This window comes from Ochotona curzoniae, unplaced genomic scaffold (assembly GCF_017591425.1).
Source record: "Ochotona curzoniae isolate NIBS_2020 unplaced genomic scaffold, NIBS_Ocur_1.0 scaffold_1037, whole genome shotgun sequence".
NCBI classification, from domain to species: Eukaryota; Metazoa; Chordata; class Mammalia; order Lagomorpha; family Ochotonidae; genus Ochotona; species Ochotona curzoniae.
The window spans coordinates 34,381,939-34,396,184 of NW_024467083.1; the positions used below are offsets into that span (position 1 = coordinate 34,381,939).

The 14,246-nt window shown below is 56.3% G+C and overlaps 1 protein-coding gene across 4 annotated transcripts in view; it reads right to left on the reverse strand.

The window, feature by feature from the left end:
* Nucleotides 1-1,851: 1,851 nt before the first annotated feature.
* MEF2D (myocyte enhancer factor 2D) overlaps nt 1,852-14,246 on the reverse strand; it is a 28,384-nt gene continuing 15,989 nt past the window's right edge. Inside the window, exons 3-12 of one of the 4 annotated variants that reach the window (XM_040999374.1) lie at nt 13,768-13,971; nt 12,547-12,684; nt 11,446-11,656; nt 11,185-11,241; nt 9,446-9,636; nt 8,977-8,997; nt 7,705-7,834; nt 4,209-4,440; nt 3,596-3,905; nt 1,852-3,324 (exon numbers count right to left, since the gene is read on the reverse strand). In XM_040999374.1, coding sequence (XP_040855308.1) covers nt 3,313-3,324; nt 3,596-3,905; nt 4,209-4,440; nt 7,705-7,834; nt 8,977-8,997; nt 9,446-9,636; nt 11,185-11,241; nt 11,446-11,656; nt 12,547-12,684; nt 13,768-13,971 — 1,506 coding nt within the window. In that variant the 3' untranslated portion in view covers nt 1,852-3,312. The remainder of the gene's footprint in view (nt 3,325-3,595; nt 3,906-4,208; nt 4,441-7,704; nt 7,835-8,976; nt 8,998-9,445; nt 9,637-11,184; nt 11,242-11,445; nt 11,657-12,546; nt 12,685-13,767; nt 13,972-14,246) is intronic. The other 3 variants (XM_040999377.1, XM_040999376.1, XM_040999375.1) reach the window with 3 other exon arrangements.

Genomic DNA, 14,246 nt, shown 5'->3' on the forward strand with positions numbered 1-14,246 from the left:
CCTCCTCTCTGTGAAAAGCCTATGGTCACCCCAGCCCACCCCAGGGGATTCCAAAGAGTCAGTTAAAAATATATAGATATAGATATTTCTAGATACACTTTTACATCGCGTCTGTCTCTCCAAACAAATAAATAATCAGCAAGAGAAGGTGCATCACTTCCTTCCTGTCCAAAGTGGGGAGGGCTGGGTGGGGTCGTGGCAGTCTCTCGGCACTGAGTGCACTGCTGGGTAAGGGGAAGTGGGGTGTTCCACTGAGGTGGTGGTGGGGAGATCCTCTTGCTCTCTGTCCCTGAAGCTGTGGGAAACCTGGGGAGGGAGGGGCATTAGACGACTCCAGTGGTTACTTTGGCAAATGCCCCGTTCTTCTGAGGGAGTGGGTGGAGGCAAATTTGGCTTGTGAGAGGAAGGACAAATTAAGTCTCCAGTCGAGGCTGGGTTCATCTGGCCTGCCAGGAGCCCCTAACCCCCCTAACCTCCATCTCCACCCTAGAAACCTTGGGATACTGAATTGCAGAAACATTACGTATTCATTCACAGACTACCCTCTCCTCAAGGGACAGAAAAGGACACACACACACACACACATACACATTCTCAACATGGTCATCTAAAGCCAGGTTTGCCTTAGGAGGCAGAGGGCAAAACTGGTAAATATTGCACCATGAACTGCAGGGGCCTCAGCCCCACCCCATGTTTAAAGATGGCCCAGCTCAGCCTGGAAAGGTGAGCAAACTCGTGGTGGGAACAGCCTGAGAAGCAAAGGCCAGCTGTTCGATGCTTATTGAGAACCTGTTATTCACCCACTCTCACCATTCAGGATTTTTTGGTGTGCTTACTATGTGCCAGGCCCTGCGGATGCATATGTGCACAAGATTCCACCCTGGCTTCCTCAGGGGCCTGAGCAAATCTTGTCAGTTCCTGCCACTCCCTGGGCAAGCCTTGCAGGAGTGGGCTTGGGTGCTGGATGGGCTGGGTCCTTGCTTGGTGAGCAGGTGGTGGTGGTGGAGGTTGGTGGGAGGGGTGGTTTGCCATGAGTGAGGAAAAGCTCAGGGAGGACCAGGGACTTGGGGGTTCCACTCTGCAAGCAGGATGAGGTTGGGGTGGGAGAGTAGGGATTCCTCTAGGAATGGGCACACCGTGCCAGGGTGGGAGGCAGGTAGCAGGCACCTGGATGTGGAGGTCAAGGCTCCTGGAGGAGCCCACCACTGCCCCCAACCCCACGGAGGTAGGCTGCAGGGTGAAGCAAAGAGGGCTCTGCCAACCCCTGTCCCTGCAGTCTCACTGGCATCTGAGCTGAGGGCAGGGTGGCTGAAGGAGCAGGAAGGAGCAAGTCAGGGTGGCTGAGCCAGGGGGTGGGGACAGCCTCTGTCCCTTTGTAAACACACAGCAGCCACACACAGTGGGGCTCAGGACACACAGAGGGACGGCCCTGCTAAAGCACACATGCACACACAGACATAAATACAAAGGACACTCAGACACATAAATACCAGACGCCCCCCTGAATCTGTTCAGGGCCGGCCGGCGTGGTCACACACATCCATCTGCGTCGCTTCCTTCCCTGTGCCAAGTGTCAGAATACTGTGCAAGGCCAGGTCATGGAGGACGGTCGTCTAACACACACACTAGGCCTTGTTGTTCTACTCACCAACTGGGAGGATGCCCGAGGAAGTGCTGTACCCTAAGGGAGAGCACTGGGCTTGCATGGAGGAATCCGGCCCCACATCTGCGTGCCTGTCCCTTTGCTCCAGGCCCGGCCCCTTGGGGCCTGCCCCCTCTAGTTTGATCTCTGATGCGGCCCCCTGCCCCCACTGAGGAGGCAGCAGGAGGGGAACAGATTTGGTGTGGGGGGTGTTGAGGAGCAAGAACAACAGCAGATCTTCTCTGGACAGTACGGGCCATTTGAGTCGTTATTATTACAATATACTGTGACAAAAATAGATTCTCATTTCATATCAGTACAACAACAACAGTTTCCTGGACTGGTACACCGCTAACATTTTCCAAAGGTCGCTATTTACAATTACAGTAGCCAAGAGGGAAGGTGGGACACGGCCTGGAGGTGGTGGGACAAGGAGGTAGCGAGACGACCGAGGGGGGGTGAGGGTGCCAAGAGCAGGGATCAGGAGCAGAAGGAACTTGTAGGAAGGGCCCAGGAGAGGGTGGCGGAGGAGCTAGGGTGGTGGCCCCCCCTTTCTTGGATGGGCCCCATTTGTAGGGACCTGGAGCTGCTGAAGTCCACCCTGGCACATCAAGTCCCCTCCCTGCACTTGTCCCATGGAAGGGCTCCAGCCTTCCAATGCCACAAGACCTGTTCCAACGCCATCCCCAGCCCCCTCACTCAAGTTCTTCTCCCCGATTCTCCCTGCACGTTGAGGCCAACTTCACTGGGCCGCTGGCATCCAGTGAGGGCCGGGGAGCTATTGCACTGTATTATCTTAAGAGAAAAGCTGGGGGAGGGAGGGTCCAGCTCATATCTGGCCTAGCCCTTCTACAACAACCCCTTTCCCCCACTCCCAGCCCTCTCCTCATGGCTCTCTCTCTCTCCAAATGTGCTTCCAGACAGGCCCCACTGCAACCCTGGCTACCCTGCCCTCTAGCCTTGGACTCCCAGGCAGGTAGCAGTCCTCACCCAGAAGCTCAGCCAGTACCTACACCCCATGGAGAGGCGGCACACACCAGGGTCAGCAAGCATGTCCTGTGTGTGTGCCCACAGGCCCGGGCACTCTGCCCCACTATGCCTGGAGTCAGAGGAATACCCAGGACCAGAGATCCTGTTCAGAACCTGTGCCTCGCGTTCCCCCTTGAAACACAAACCTACTCATCAGGTCAACTTTGGGATTTCTGTCTATTGTGTAGGATTTTTGTTGTTGCTGTTGTTTGGTAATTTTTTGGTTATTTCCCTCTATCTGGGGGATGGGGTGGGAGGATCCCACATGCAGGGCTCGGCACCTGTCCTTTCCCAGAAGCCTACTGGGCCCCCACCCCCTTCCTGCAGCATATGTGTACAACGTGCAAAGTGTCCCCCCCTTCCCGCAAAAAAAGAGAGCCCCCAGCCAGTGAAAATGGTGGGAGGTGGAGATAAAGAGGGGATGACAGCATCCCCTCTCCAAAGCGAGAATCCAAATTAAAAAAAAAATATAATAATAATAATAATATAATAATAATTATACACAAATGTAACCGTCAACAGGACACGGAGCACAAGAAAGGAAGTGGGGGTCGAGCGGGAGGAGCCCAGGGTGGGGAGGGGTGGGCGGTGAGATTGTCAACTCTTCATCGGGGAGGCTGAGAGGAGGGGAGTGGGAACCATCACTTTAATGTCTGTGGAGAGAGGAGATGGAGAAGGGGCGTGAGGGGCTGGCCCAGGCTACAGGGACCCCCCACGCCCTCCTCTCCCCACAGGGCTGGCTGAGAAGGGAGAGAGCCGCTGAGCAGGAGGACTCCTGCTGGCTGGGAGGAGGGGCTGGTGGGAGCAGAGCTGGCCATAAGCCTTGAAGGGGGAGACTCAACAGGCTGGGGGCACTGGTGGGGAGAAACAACAGTCCCTGGGTGCAGCTGACACTGGCGGGCGGGAGGGGCGGCGCTACAGTACCCAGGTATCGAGCCGCATCCTCTTCACAGCTGAGCCCTCGGCTTCGGGCTCTGGGGCTGGGCGCAGTAGGCCCAGGGTGGGCCCGAAGTCCCCCCGGCCATCATCCCGGTCCCCCGTCTCGTAGGCTCCCCCGGCCGGGCTGCTGAGGCCGTCGTCGGGCTCCGGGCGGGCAGCAGTGGGGAACACGGCTGGAGGGGGCGGCGCAGGGCTGCGCTCCCGGCTGGGGGAAACGGGTTCCGACTTGATGCTGATGTGGGGGTGGGTGGTGACCGTGAGGGCTGCACCCACATGGGGCAGGGGGCTGCCCGGGCTGAAGGTGGGCGATAGGGCGGGAGGCCACACAATGGAGGGTGAGAGAGCAGGCAGTGAGAATATGGAGGAGGGGAACATGGGGGACCAGAAGCCGGCAGGTGGGGGGTGTAGGGTGGGTCAAAGGAAAGGGAGGGAAAAGAAACAGGAATGTCAGTTCGCTCCTAGCTCAGGTCACCCTCTGCGGTCCAGGGCCCCGACCCTGGGTGGCTGCTGAGCACAGACCACCCTCAAGGACACCCAAGCTCTCCAGGGGACCACCGCGCTTCCATCCCTGACACCCACGTGCTGTACAAGCACTCACATGAGGTTGCTGAGCGACACGGGGACCAGATGGGACTGCTGCTGAGGTGGCTGTGGTGGCTGCTGAGGCGGCTGTGGCTGCGGTGGCTGTGGAGGCTGTGGCTGCGGCTGTGGTGGCTGCTGTGGTTGTGGTGGCTGGGGCTGCTGCCAGGCCGTGACGTTACCTAGCGATAGCCCCCCAGGCGAACTGAAGGCTGGTAAGGAGGAGAGCTCTGCACTGGTCAACTGGTAATCTGCGAGGAGAAAGAGAGGATGAACATCCCTGATATGAGGGTAGGGCAGTGTCTGGGCACGAGGAATTCAAGTACACTGCCTGACTTGGTGAAGACACAGAGGTAAAGGGTTGTTTCTTCCTCAATGGAATGAAGACAGAGGTGGCTTTTCAAGTGTTAAATTTTTAAAAGAAAAAGTCACACATAGCTATCACTTGTATGGTGACAATTTTTTTTTAAAGGGGGAGAAAGGAAGAGTAAAAGAGGTCAGCCATGAAGGCCTAACACATATCTGTCATCTCTCCACCTGCCAAGTCTCCAGCTGCCTTTCTGAAGTGATGAGGAGCCGTGGTAAATGCCAGGCCCACAGTGCCTCGGGAGCAAACTGCTCAGAGCCACACTGTCTGCGGCATAGCTCCCAGGCTGCCTATAGACCAACAACACATAAAACAGGTAGTAGCCCATGTCTGCCACCCAGTCCTACACAAGGGGCTCCACACTGGGAGCACACAGGCCAATGTCCTGACAGACCTGCCTGGTGCTCATGTTTCTAGAAAGTTCATCTCAAGGAAGAAAAGACCATGTCTGTGCCATCACAGAGAAACAGACTCATGGGACACCTCACAGCTCAAAGGGCATCCATTGCGTGATGCCTCACACTGCACAGGAGGGCAGGCTTGGTGGGAGGTGTCCCCCAGGCAACCCAGAAGACGCTGCTGAGATGCTGTGCCCTGGAGGGGGATCATTTGCTGCAGCCCTCTGTGTGGAAGAAAGCTGGTATTACAGAGCAGGAAGATTACAGTGACCGACCAGGTCAAACTTCCTGGCTCCCTCTACTTAGAGGCCGTATGACCTTGGGCAAGTGCTTACTCTCTGCCTGTAAAATGGAGGCAGTAATCCTCCCTTGGGTGCACACATGTCTGCAAGAGCATGCAGGACAGTGCTGGGCTGAGCCTGCCTGGTTCAGGTTACCACTCTGCAGGCCAGGTCTCAGGGGTGTGCCCCAGGCTGGGGAGACAGCCAGTTGCACAGCTCAGACCAGACCCCAAGCTTATCATGTTGGCCAGGAGCTCCAAGATGCTTCAGCTTATGCTTCAAAAATGGAACTGAATGGGCCCCAGAACCTACTGTTCTTAGTACTGATTTCACAAACAACCAAGTCAAGCTCAGAACCTTGTAGTGGCTTCCCAAGGTCTCTCAGGAAATGAATGGACAAAGTTTCACTCTCAGCCCTTCCTCCTATTCTCTGCCCCTAGGCCCCTCAGCAGCCCCCTGGGTGGGACTCGCAGAGCAACCACAGGCAGACCTCAGCCAATGTGTCCACAAGCAGCTAGGCCTAGCACTCAGCTGAGACATTCCCACAGCTGATCAACCCCAGCCGGAACTTGAACCAGGGCCAGAGAGTGTAAACAGTGACCAACCAAAGAGCAATGTGTGTGTGTTCGCTGATGTTTTGTTTATGCACCCAGAGTCACCTGCAAACACCTGCTATCTAAGCTGAGGTCCCTCAGCAACTCAGGAAACAGGAGGAACTGGTGCCTGGGAGGATGTGAGAAATCCCCGCCAACCTCCTCATGGGGCTTCACACCCCAGTGGGTGGTGAGGGGCAGGGGCAGAAATTGCTCTTGCAGAGCAGAGCCTCCAAGTTTGGCCTTGCTGAACGCCCAGTTCATTGACAACTAATTTCCCTCCTTCAGGAAACCACCACTGTGGGGCACTCTAGCAGATCACTGTTCCAGAAAAGTACAGCCTCGCCCCAGCCCCCTCCTCCAAAAGATCCTCCGAGACCTCCTGCCCTTCCCCCGACTCCTCTGACAGAACAGAACCAACTCCCAGATGCAGTTTCTGAGGCAGTCCTTCCTGGGCCACAAGGACATCACACCTGTGGTGGGGCCACGCTTGGGTACACACACCACAGGGCTTGCAGCAACCTGGGCCGTAAAATCTATACAAATGCCACGATCTGGTCCTACCACACAAGTGGTCCTCTGGCACTCAAGCTGCCACAGCCCACTGTGTTACAGGCACCTGCCCAGGGGCTGTGCCCCGTGGGGGCAAACAAGGCCCTGGGGACGCTCGGGGGTTTTGTTTCTGGTTTATTCAGTGTTCCTCACAGGTGAAACCTTAACACAATCATTCACATGCCATGTACTCATGAATGCCTGGGGGCAGGCAGTGGTCTTTACAGTTGGCAACAGCCCAGCTCCCAGGCCACACGGGGCCAGAGACAGGGGACAAGCCGTCTCCCAGCAAGCTGGAGTGCAGAAGGAAGGCCAGAGCATCACAGACTGTTCCCATATGCAATGAGTGGGCGATACAGGCCAGGACAGCCCTGGGGGACACAGGGCTCTTGCAGTCTTGTCTGAGTTCTTCTGCCTGGAGGCTCTTCCTGGGCCCGTGAGTGACTCAGCATCCTCCTTCCTCTTGTACTCCTAGGTTGACTGCCAAGCCCACACCAGACCCCTTTGTTAATCCTCTATCTGGAACTAGAGTCCCCTGACCCAGATTCTGGTTCACAACTGACCTCTCCACCGTCCAGGAAGTCCTTCTGAGCTGACTCTGTCCCCTTCCCAATCCCCACCCCAGTCTAGTGCATGGTGAGCCTCCCTGTCTACCCCTCAGACATGAGGCCTGCAAAGGGCAGGGCCTGCTCCCCTCACTAGAGCCAACATCAGGAAAGACAGGATGCCCAGGTAAATCTGAATTTCAGATGAAACAAAGCATAGTGTGCTAGCATAAGTGTGTTTAGGACACCCTTTATCAGAAGAATGCCTTTGTGATAAATCAAATTGGGGGTTGGCATTGTTGCATAGTGGGTAAAGCAACACGTGTGCTAACTGCAGTCTTGGCTGCTTCACTTCCAATTCAGATCCCTGCCAATGGCCTGGGAAGCAGTGGAGGGTAGCTTTAGTCCTTAGGACTTGCACCTGTGTGGGAGACCGGATGAAGCTCCTGACTTGGCCTCACACTGACCTAGCTCCGGCCACTGCAGCCATTTGGAGAGTGACCAGATGGAGGGCCTCTCTGTTTTTCCTTCTCTCTCTGCAATTCTGCCTTTCAAATATAAATAAATAAATCTTAAATTAAAAAAAATTTGTTTTATCTAAAATCTGAATTTAACTGAGCATTTAATGCTTTTATTTATTTAATCTGACAGTCATACTGAGGTGGGGCACCCCCAAATCAACAGTCTTCTTCAACAGGGTCCTCCCCAAGGGACACCATCTCTGGTCACTCTCCTGCCCCAAGCCCAAGTGCACACACATATGTAGAGTGACCACTTACCTGTGTTGTAGGCGGTGGGCATGGAAGAGAAAGGGAGGCCTTGGCTGAGTAAACTGGGTGTTGCCACAGAAACCACTGGGGTGGTTAGTGAATGGGTGGACTGGGAGACCCCAAGGCGCTGGGCATTGTTCTGTGGGAGAAAACTGTTTGTCAGGAGGTGGCAGGCAGGTGCACTGCTCATGCTGGCCCTCCACCCCAAGGTCAAACTGGCATATGCAATCCCAAGGTCAAGGCAAGACTGCCTTAGAAAAGAAGCCACTGAAGACACACAGAGACACACACACGAACACGCAGGGTGATGCATTCATGGGGAGAGAATGGTGCGCACACAGATTGACTCACATCGCCACATGTGCAAAGAGGAAGGCCTGGCTGCAGTCTCCTGGGGCAGAGGAGAGAACGGAGAGACCAGCCCCCCCACCAGCCACGGCACTGCGGGACACACCCGGCAGAAGCACGCTGGCGTCTGTGAAGGGAATGCGGGGCCTGGCGTGACGTGTGCCTGCGTGTATGCACACACGTGTGTGGGGCTGTCAGCTCCATCTGCCGCTGAGTCACTTGTTTATTCCAGCTCCACACTGGGGCGAAACTGCCGCCGTGTTGGCCGCCAAAGCCTGCGGGCCTTTTCCAGCCTTTTCTGGCCTCCTGTCAGGAAGCTGGGGAGGGAGGAGCCCCTGCCCCATTCCAGGCTGAGGTTGGGTGTGCCAGAGTGAGATGGGGGCTGAGGATGCCTCTGAGGGTCCCCAAGACTGGCTGAGGCTAGGGGAAAGCACAATAACACAGGAAGGCGGCAAAGTCCCCAAGGAGAAGGCCAACTTGGTTTGAGCCTCGGCTTCCCTTAGAAAACCAACTTCACTGTCCAGCTGGCATCACTCTTCTAAAAGAGGTTCCTGTCGTGGCTTCCAAGAACGCGGAGCGGGCCTGAGCAGGGTCAGGGGGCCCATGAGTTCTGCTCCCTCTGAGGCCAGGGGCTGGCCCCCTCCACCTTGCACACATGCATACTCACAGAAAGGGCTGTGTGAATGAAAGCAATATTACATAAAGCAACTCCCCCCGACACACACCACTACACACACATGCAAGTTTACCCCTTGCCCCTGCCCCATTCACCTCTGAATCCTACTCAGCACTGAACAGAGCTAAAGGTAAACAACCAAACCATACCCACTACACACAAAGGCCAGAGCACAGGGCACACACATCCATCATGCTGGGGGCTCCAGAGCAGCCAGCAGAGCCAGAGGCAGACATCTCACTCACGGCCTCACTTACCATGTCTAAATGGTCCTCAGTCTTGAGAGCAGAAACAAAACCAAAGGCAGGCCTCAGCCACTAGCCTCTGCCCACCCCAGCCCTTCCCACCCCACTCCCAGCCACCTTCTGGCTTAGGAATAGGATGGCACTCCCTGTGATGGACAGAGAGCGTCTTCCTAACCAACTTTTCCATCAGGTTGCAGCCCAGGCTACACCTCCAGAAAATCCTCTGCTTTCTTCCCCAGACCTCCAGCTGCTACGACAGAGCCTATTCCTCTGCATCAGATGCTGCCTTCCACCCATCTCCTGTCCTTTGGCTGCTGCTACTTCTGTGTTCCAACCTCAGGCAAAAAGGAACCCGTGCAAAGCCTCATCCCTGTGTTCCCTAAGGAAGTCCCACCTGCTAGCTAACCTCTGCCTCTCCCACCACAGGTCTGCCCATACCCCCTCCCCACTCTCCCAGTCCCTGATATACACCACGACTCACCAAGTGATGCATTAACCCCTTCCCTCCCTGGGAGGTGATGACCCGCAGGTCGGGCTTGCGGCTGGGGGCTCCGAGCTGGGTGCTGTGGGTGGGTGGGGGTGGAGACTTGGCAGGGATGACTTTGTTGAGGCTGTTGCCGTTGGCCACGGGTAGGAGGCCGGGGGATGCCCGAGCACTGACGTAGCCATTCCCTGGACAATTGCGGAGACAAAGGGAAGGAGAACATGGGCTTAGAGTCCTTAGAGCCGTCCACTTTCCACTTGCCCACTGGGTCACTTGGGACCTCTTGAACCTATGGCCAGACTGGGAATGGGCACTGCACTGCTATTCTTAAAGCTTTCCTTCTTGAAATGGAGCAGACCCCTCACTCCCAAATTGCTGGCTCTGTCTCCCTGCCTCCAACGTATCCATGATGGGATGCTTTGAGGCCAGTGGCAAGAACCAGAAAGCACACATGACCTCGGGCCCAGCGACAGTCATGAGGTCCTTCTATAGCCATGCTTCTGTGTGTGAATGTTTTCTCTTCTCTAGCATCCATGGGCAGCAGGTGCAGTAATCTCAGTTCCCAATGTCTGCCTGGGACAGGACCCACGAGGCCCACGTGGGGAAGGGGCAGCAGCCTGGAATTAGCCTCCCAGAGGTACCAGCTCCCTGGCCCCTGGGAGTGCTCTGTTGGCCACCAGCTGGGGAGGTGGTGGTCTGCAGGGCGTGGTGAGCTCAAACAGCCACCCACCACAAGCAGACAAGTAACAATGAGCAGGCAGCCACCTCCCACACTCGCCCCACAGGCCTCTTGCACCTGCGCTATCTCATTTAATCCTCACATTAACCTGGCCCAATAGCCCTGGGTGAGCCTGCCTGGGACAGGTGTAGTGACCTGTCCAGGGTTACACGGCTGGCTGGAGACCATGCTGGGGCTCTAACTTGCCTTTTTCTCACTGCATATCTGGGTCTTGATGCACCACTATTCTCACAAGGCCTGCAAGTGTTGCTTTGGGACTCTTGATGGAGCGCAAATGGGAGCGGATTCACCCATTCTCACAGGTTCCTGATCCTTGCACACAACTAGTGCCTCATAACTCAATGGCACCTCAGGCTACTCAGTGGATTCCAAGGGCTGAGGATGTGGAGACAGCTACAGTCAGCAATGCCACCTTGCTCTGTCCCCTAAGAGCACACGGCTGTCCTGTGTGTGGCTGCCTCCATCCCAACTGCTGGATCACTCTGAGAATGGCAGGAATGTCAGGGTGACGTCAATAATGACATTCACAGTCAGTCACCCAACTGGACAACAGCATAGGGCAGGAGGGGCTGTGAGCTGCCTGGGTGGGGAACGATGGTAGCTGCCCTTCTTCCGTGACTTGCATGGGTGTGCTTCTCAGAGCATGTGTGGTGTCTGAAGGATTCTGTCAGAGCAGAGACCACAGATGCACGCATGTGTGACCTGTGCTTATCACAATGCATGCAGCACTATGCATCCTCACCTCCCACTCCAATCTCAGCCGGGCACCCCTGGTTAGAAGCTCTCAGATCCTCTCTTCCAACTAGAAAGTCTGTTTCCCCAAATCCTCCAAGCCTGATTCTCCACTGCTCATCCATATCAATCACTGCCACAATAATGAGCTCCAGGGGCCTGAGGCTTTGACCCTAATCTAGGTCCTTCTGGGTCCTGGGCCCCTGAGGCTCCAGGGTGGGCCGCCGGTCCCCTTCCCCCCAGGTGGAAGGGCAGTAGCACTCACCAACAGGACTTGGGCAGGCTCCGTTAGCACTGGTGAGGTCTCCTCCCAACATGGCCCCTGCAGGAAAAGCAGAATCATCATGAGCTGTCAGCCCTCCTCCTCCCAGAGTGTGTGGGGCTGAATAAGAAGAGATCCCAGGAGGAAGTGCCACACAACTAGGGGGAGAGCAATGCTGCATATGTGGGTGAAGGGCAAAACTCCCCAAGACCCCAGCACCCTTCCATCTCTCCACCTCACCTGCACCCTCACCAGCCCCCTCACCTGCACTGGCTGGCCGCTGGGGCAGGCCGGGAGACACGCTGTTCCTCTGTAGTGCTGGCTGCTGAGGGGACAGGAGCCGTGGGTCCGTCAGGGATGACGTCACCAGGGAAGGGGTGACCAGGGAGCTGCTGGGGTTGCTGAACTGCAAGGAGCTCTGGTTGGACACGGGCACCGTGACAGGCATGGCAAAGTTGGGGGCCGGGACTGCTGACTAGACAGAAAGATGGAGGGGGCACGTTAGTCTGGGCCAAGCCCTACCCTCGGCCCACAATGCCTCAGAGGGAAGGCAAGGGTTTCTTTGAGTGTCCGGGCTGCCCATTCTGGGGCTGGCAGCTCCAGCTCTCTGCCCTGGGCCCTCCTGGAATCCTGCCTGTCACTCCCACCAAGGAGGAACACCAGTGGGGATCCAGCTACGGCCTCGCTGCACACAGGACCAGAGACACTCCCTAGTGGAGGTGGGTTAGTCCTCAGCCAGGCAGGACACACAGGGAGCAGGTTAGAACCCTGAGGACAGACCTCAAGTCACACACAGCAGGGAAAGGCCTGCGCCCCACCTCACTGCCTTCCCCTCAACAGTATGAGTGCCAGAAGCTGGGTCATCGTAACAGGCCCAAATGGGGCGATGGGGGTCCCAAAAATGAAGTTGGAAAAGAGCACGTTCTCTATACTCCTGTCTTCTCCACACACATCTCATGGGGGCGGGGGTGGGGTGCCAGCAACAGGCCCCTTCAGCCCACATGCCCCTCCATCCCCCAGAGGGTGGCAGGTTCATCATGGCCGAGGCAGGGGGTTCTTCAGTGGTCACTACAGCCCCAGCATGGCTCAGAGCAGAGCAGCCATCCGAGGCAGCCGCGGGCCGGGAGCCAAGCCACACCATGCACCACAGGGAGGCTCTCCTCCATGCGACTACTCACGGCCAGTCTATAACTCTGCATCATTTTATCAAACTCCTCGTCTATCTTTTTATATTTCTCCTCCGTCTGGGGGGTCAGGGCAAACACCTCGTCCACCTCGGGGCTCTCACATTCCCTGTGCTTCTTGTGCAGCGCCTGGGGGGAGGGGCCGGAGGGGGCCGACAGAGAGACTATGAGTAGGGCTCACCCCGTAGCGCCGGAAGAGCCCGTCCAGCTCCTCGCTGGCGCGCCGGTACTTGTCCTCCAGCAGGGGGCTCTGCTCCAGTGAGTCCTCCCCGTCGGGCTCCGGGCTGTCGCAGCCATTGAAGCCCTTCTTCCTCAGGGTCTGTAACCGCACAGCAGGCCGAGGGTCCTCCCAGCCCCACCAAGACCCATCCCCACCCATTCCCCAGGATTCCAAAAGGGGGGGGGTGACCCAGCATCTCCCAGTCCTGTCCCTCCCACCTACCAAGGGCTCTGCATGTTATTCGGGGGTAACATTGTTGGGGTGGCTTGGCCCATCCCAATCCCTGAGCTCTGCTGGGAAGAATGGCAAAAGAAAGGCAGAGACAGAGTAACTGGAAGCAAAGAGGGAACCAGCTGTTATTGAGCTCCTCCTGTGTACCACCCATATCTTCCCTGCCAGAGGTCAGTTTCTCCTAGACACCAACCACACTGACCTGAACAAAGTGGGGGGGAACATGGTACGTCTGCAACTGACCCCAAACCTGCCCTCTCCAATGCTAGCTTTGTCTTCAAAAAACAATGTTCAATTGTATATTCTAGCTAGGGTGATTCTGTTTTTTTCTGAACAGAAACCTCTCCAAACCTCTGGTGCAGCCTGTGGCTCCCTGGGCACCCTGTCTGTGGCACAGGTTGGGTAGCTCAAGGTGCACACCTCTTGGACCAAGGGCAAGCGCTGGTCATCTCATTCTATTCACGCGGTGTCCTTTAAAGCATGCATGGGCCCAGTTCGAGGAGGAAGCATTATGACTAGAGAGCCCAAACCACCTGCCCAAGGCCACGTGGCCGGCCAAGGCTAGAGCTGAATTCCAAGGCTCATGTCCTTTAGCAGTTCACAATGACAACTCTCTTTGAAACAGCAAATGGAGCCACTCTGGGACCCAGAAAGGGACAGAGACCCAACAGAGAGGTGAAATGGAAACAAAGAGGGAGGTAAAAAAAAAAAAGGGGGGGGGACAGACCAAGAGAGGGAGAGGGGAAACAGAGAAAGGGAGAGGGAGACGGAAGACAGAGCACCTGCCAGACAGAAGACACACTTTCAGAGAGGACAAGGCGACAAGAGTGGCTCTGGCCTGCTCCTTCCTCCTCCTTGGGTTGTAAGGGTCTGTGCACAGAGGGAGCACTCAGACAGAAGGAGTGCGGGTGTGCATGCATGGGCGAGGCCACGCGTGTGGACGGGGCCTACCTCAATGATGTCAGCGTTGGTACGGCTCTCGTGCGGCTCGTTGTACTCAGTGTACTTGAGCAGCACCTTGTCCATGTCGGTGCTGGCATACTGGAAGAGCTTGTTGGAGTGGTTGAAGATGATGAGCGCAATCTCACAGTCACACAGCACGCTCAGCTCGTACGCTTTCTTCATCAACCCAAACTTCCGCTTGGTGAATGTCACCTGCAAGGACGGCAGGGTGGTCAGGCCCAGGACAGTCAAGCTCTGCCAGGGACTATCCACCTACCAGGCAACTGGCTACATGGTCCCTGCTCATGGGGTGCTGGCATTCTCAGGATGACAAGCCCTGCAGTCAAGTTCTCTAGCTTCAGGAGGGACAATATAGCACCCCTTTACTAACACTCAGCCAAGACACAGCCTAGAGTCAACAAACTGCATGGAACTAATTTCCAGGGACCAAACTACTCCACTATGCTGGGTCTTTGAAGAGATCACTG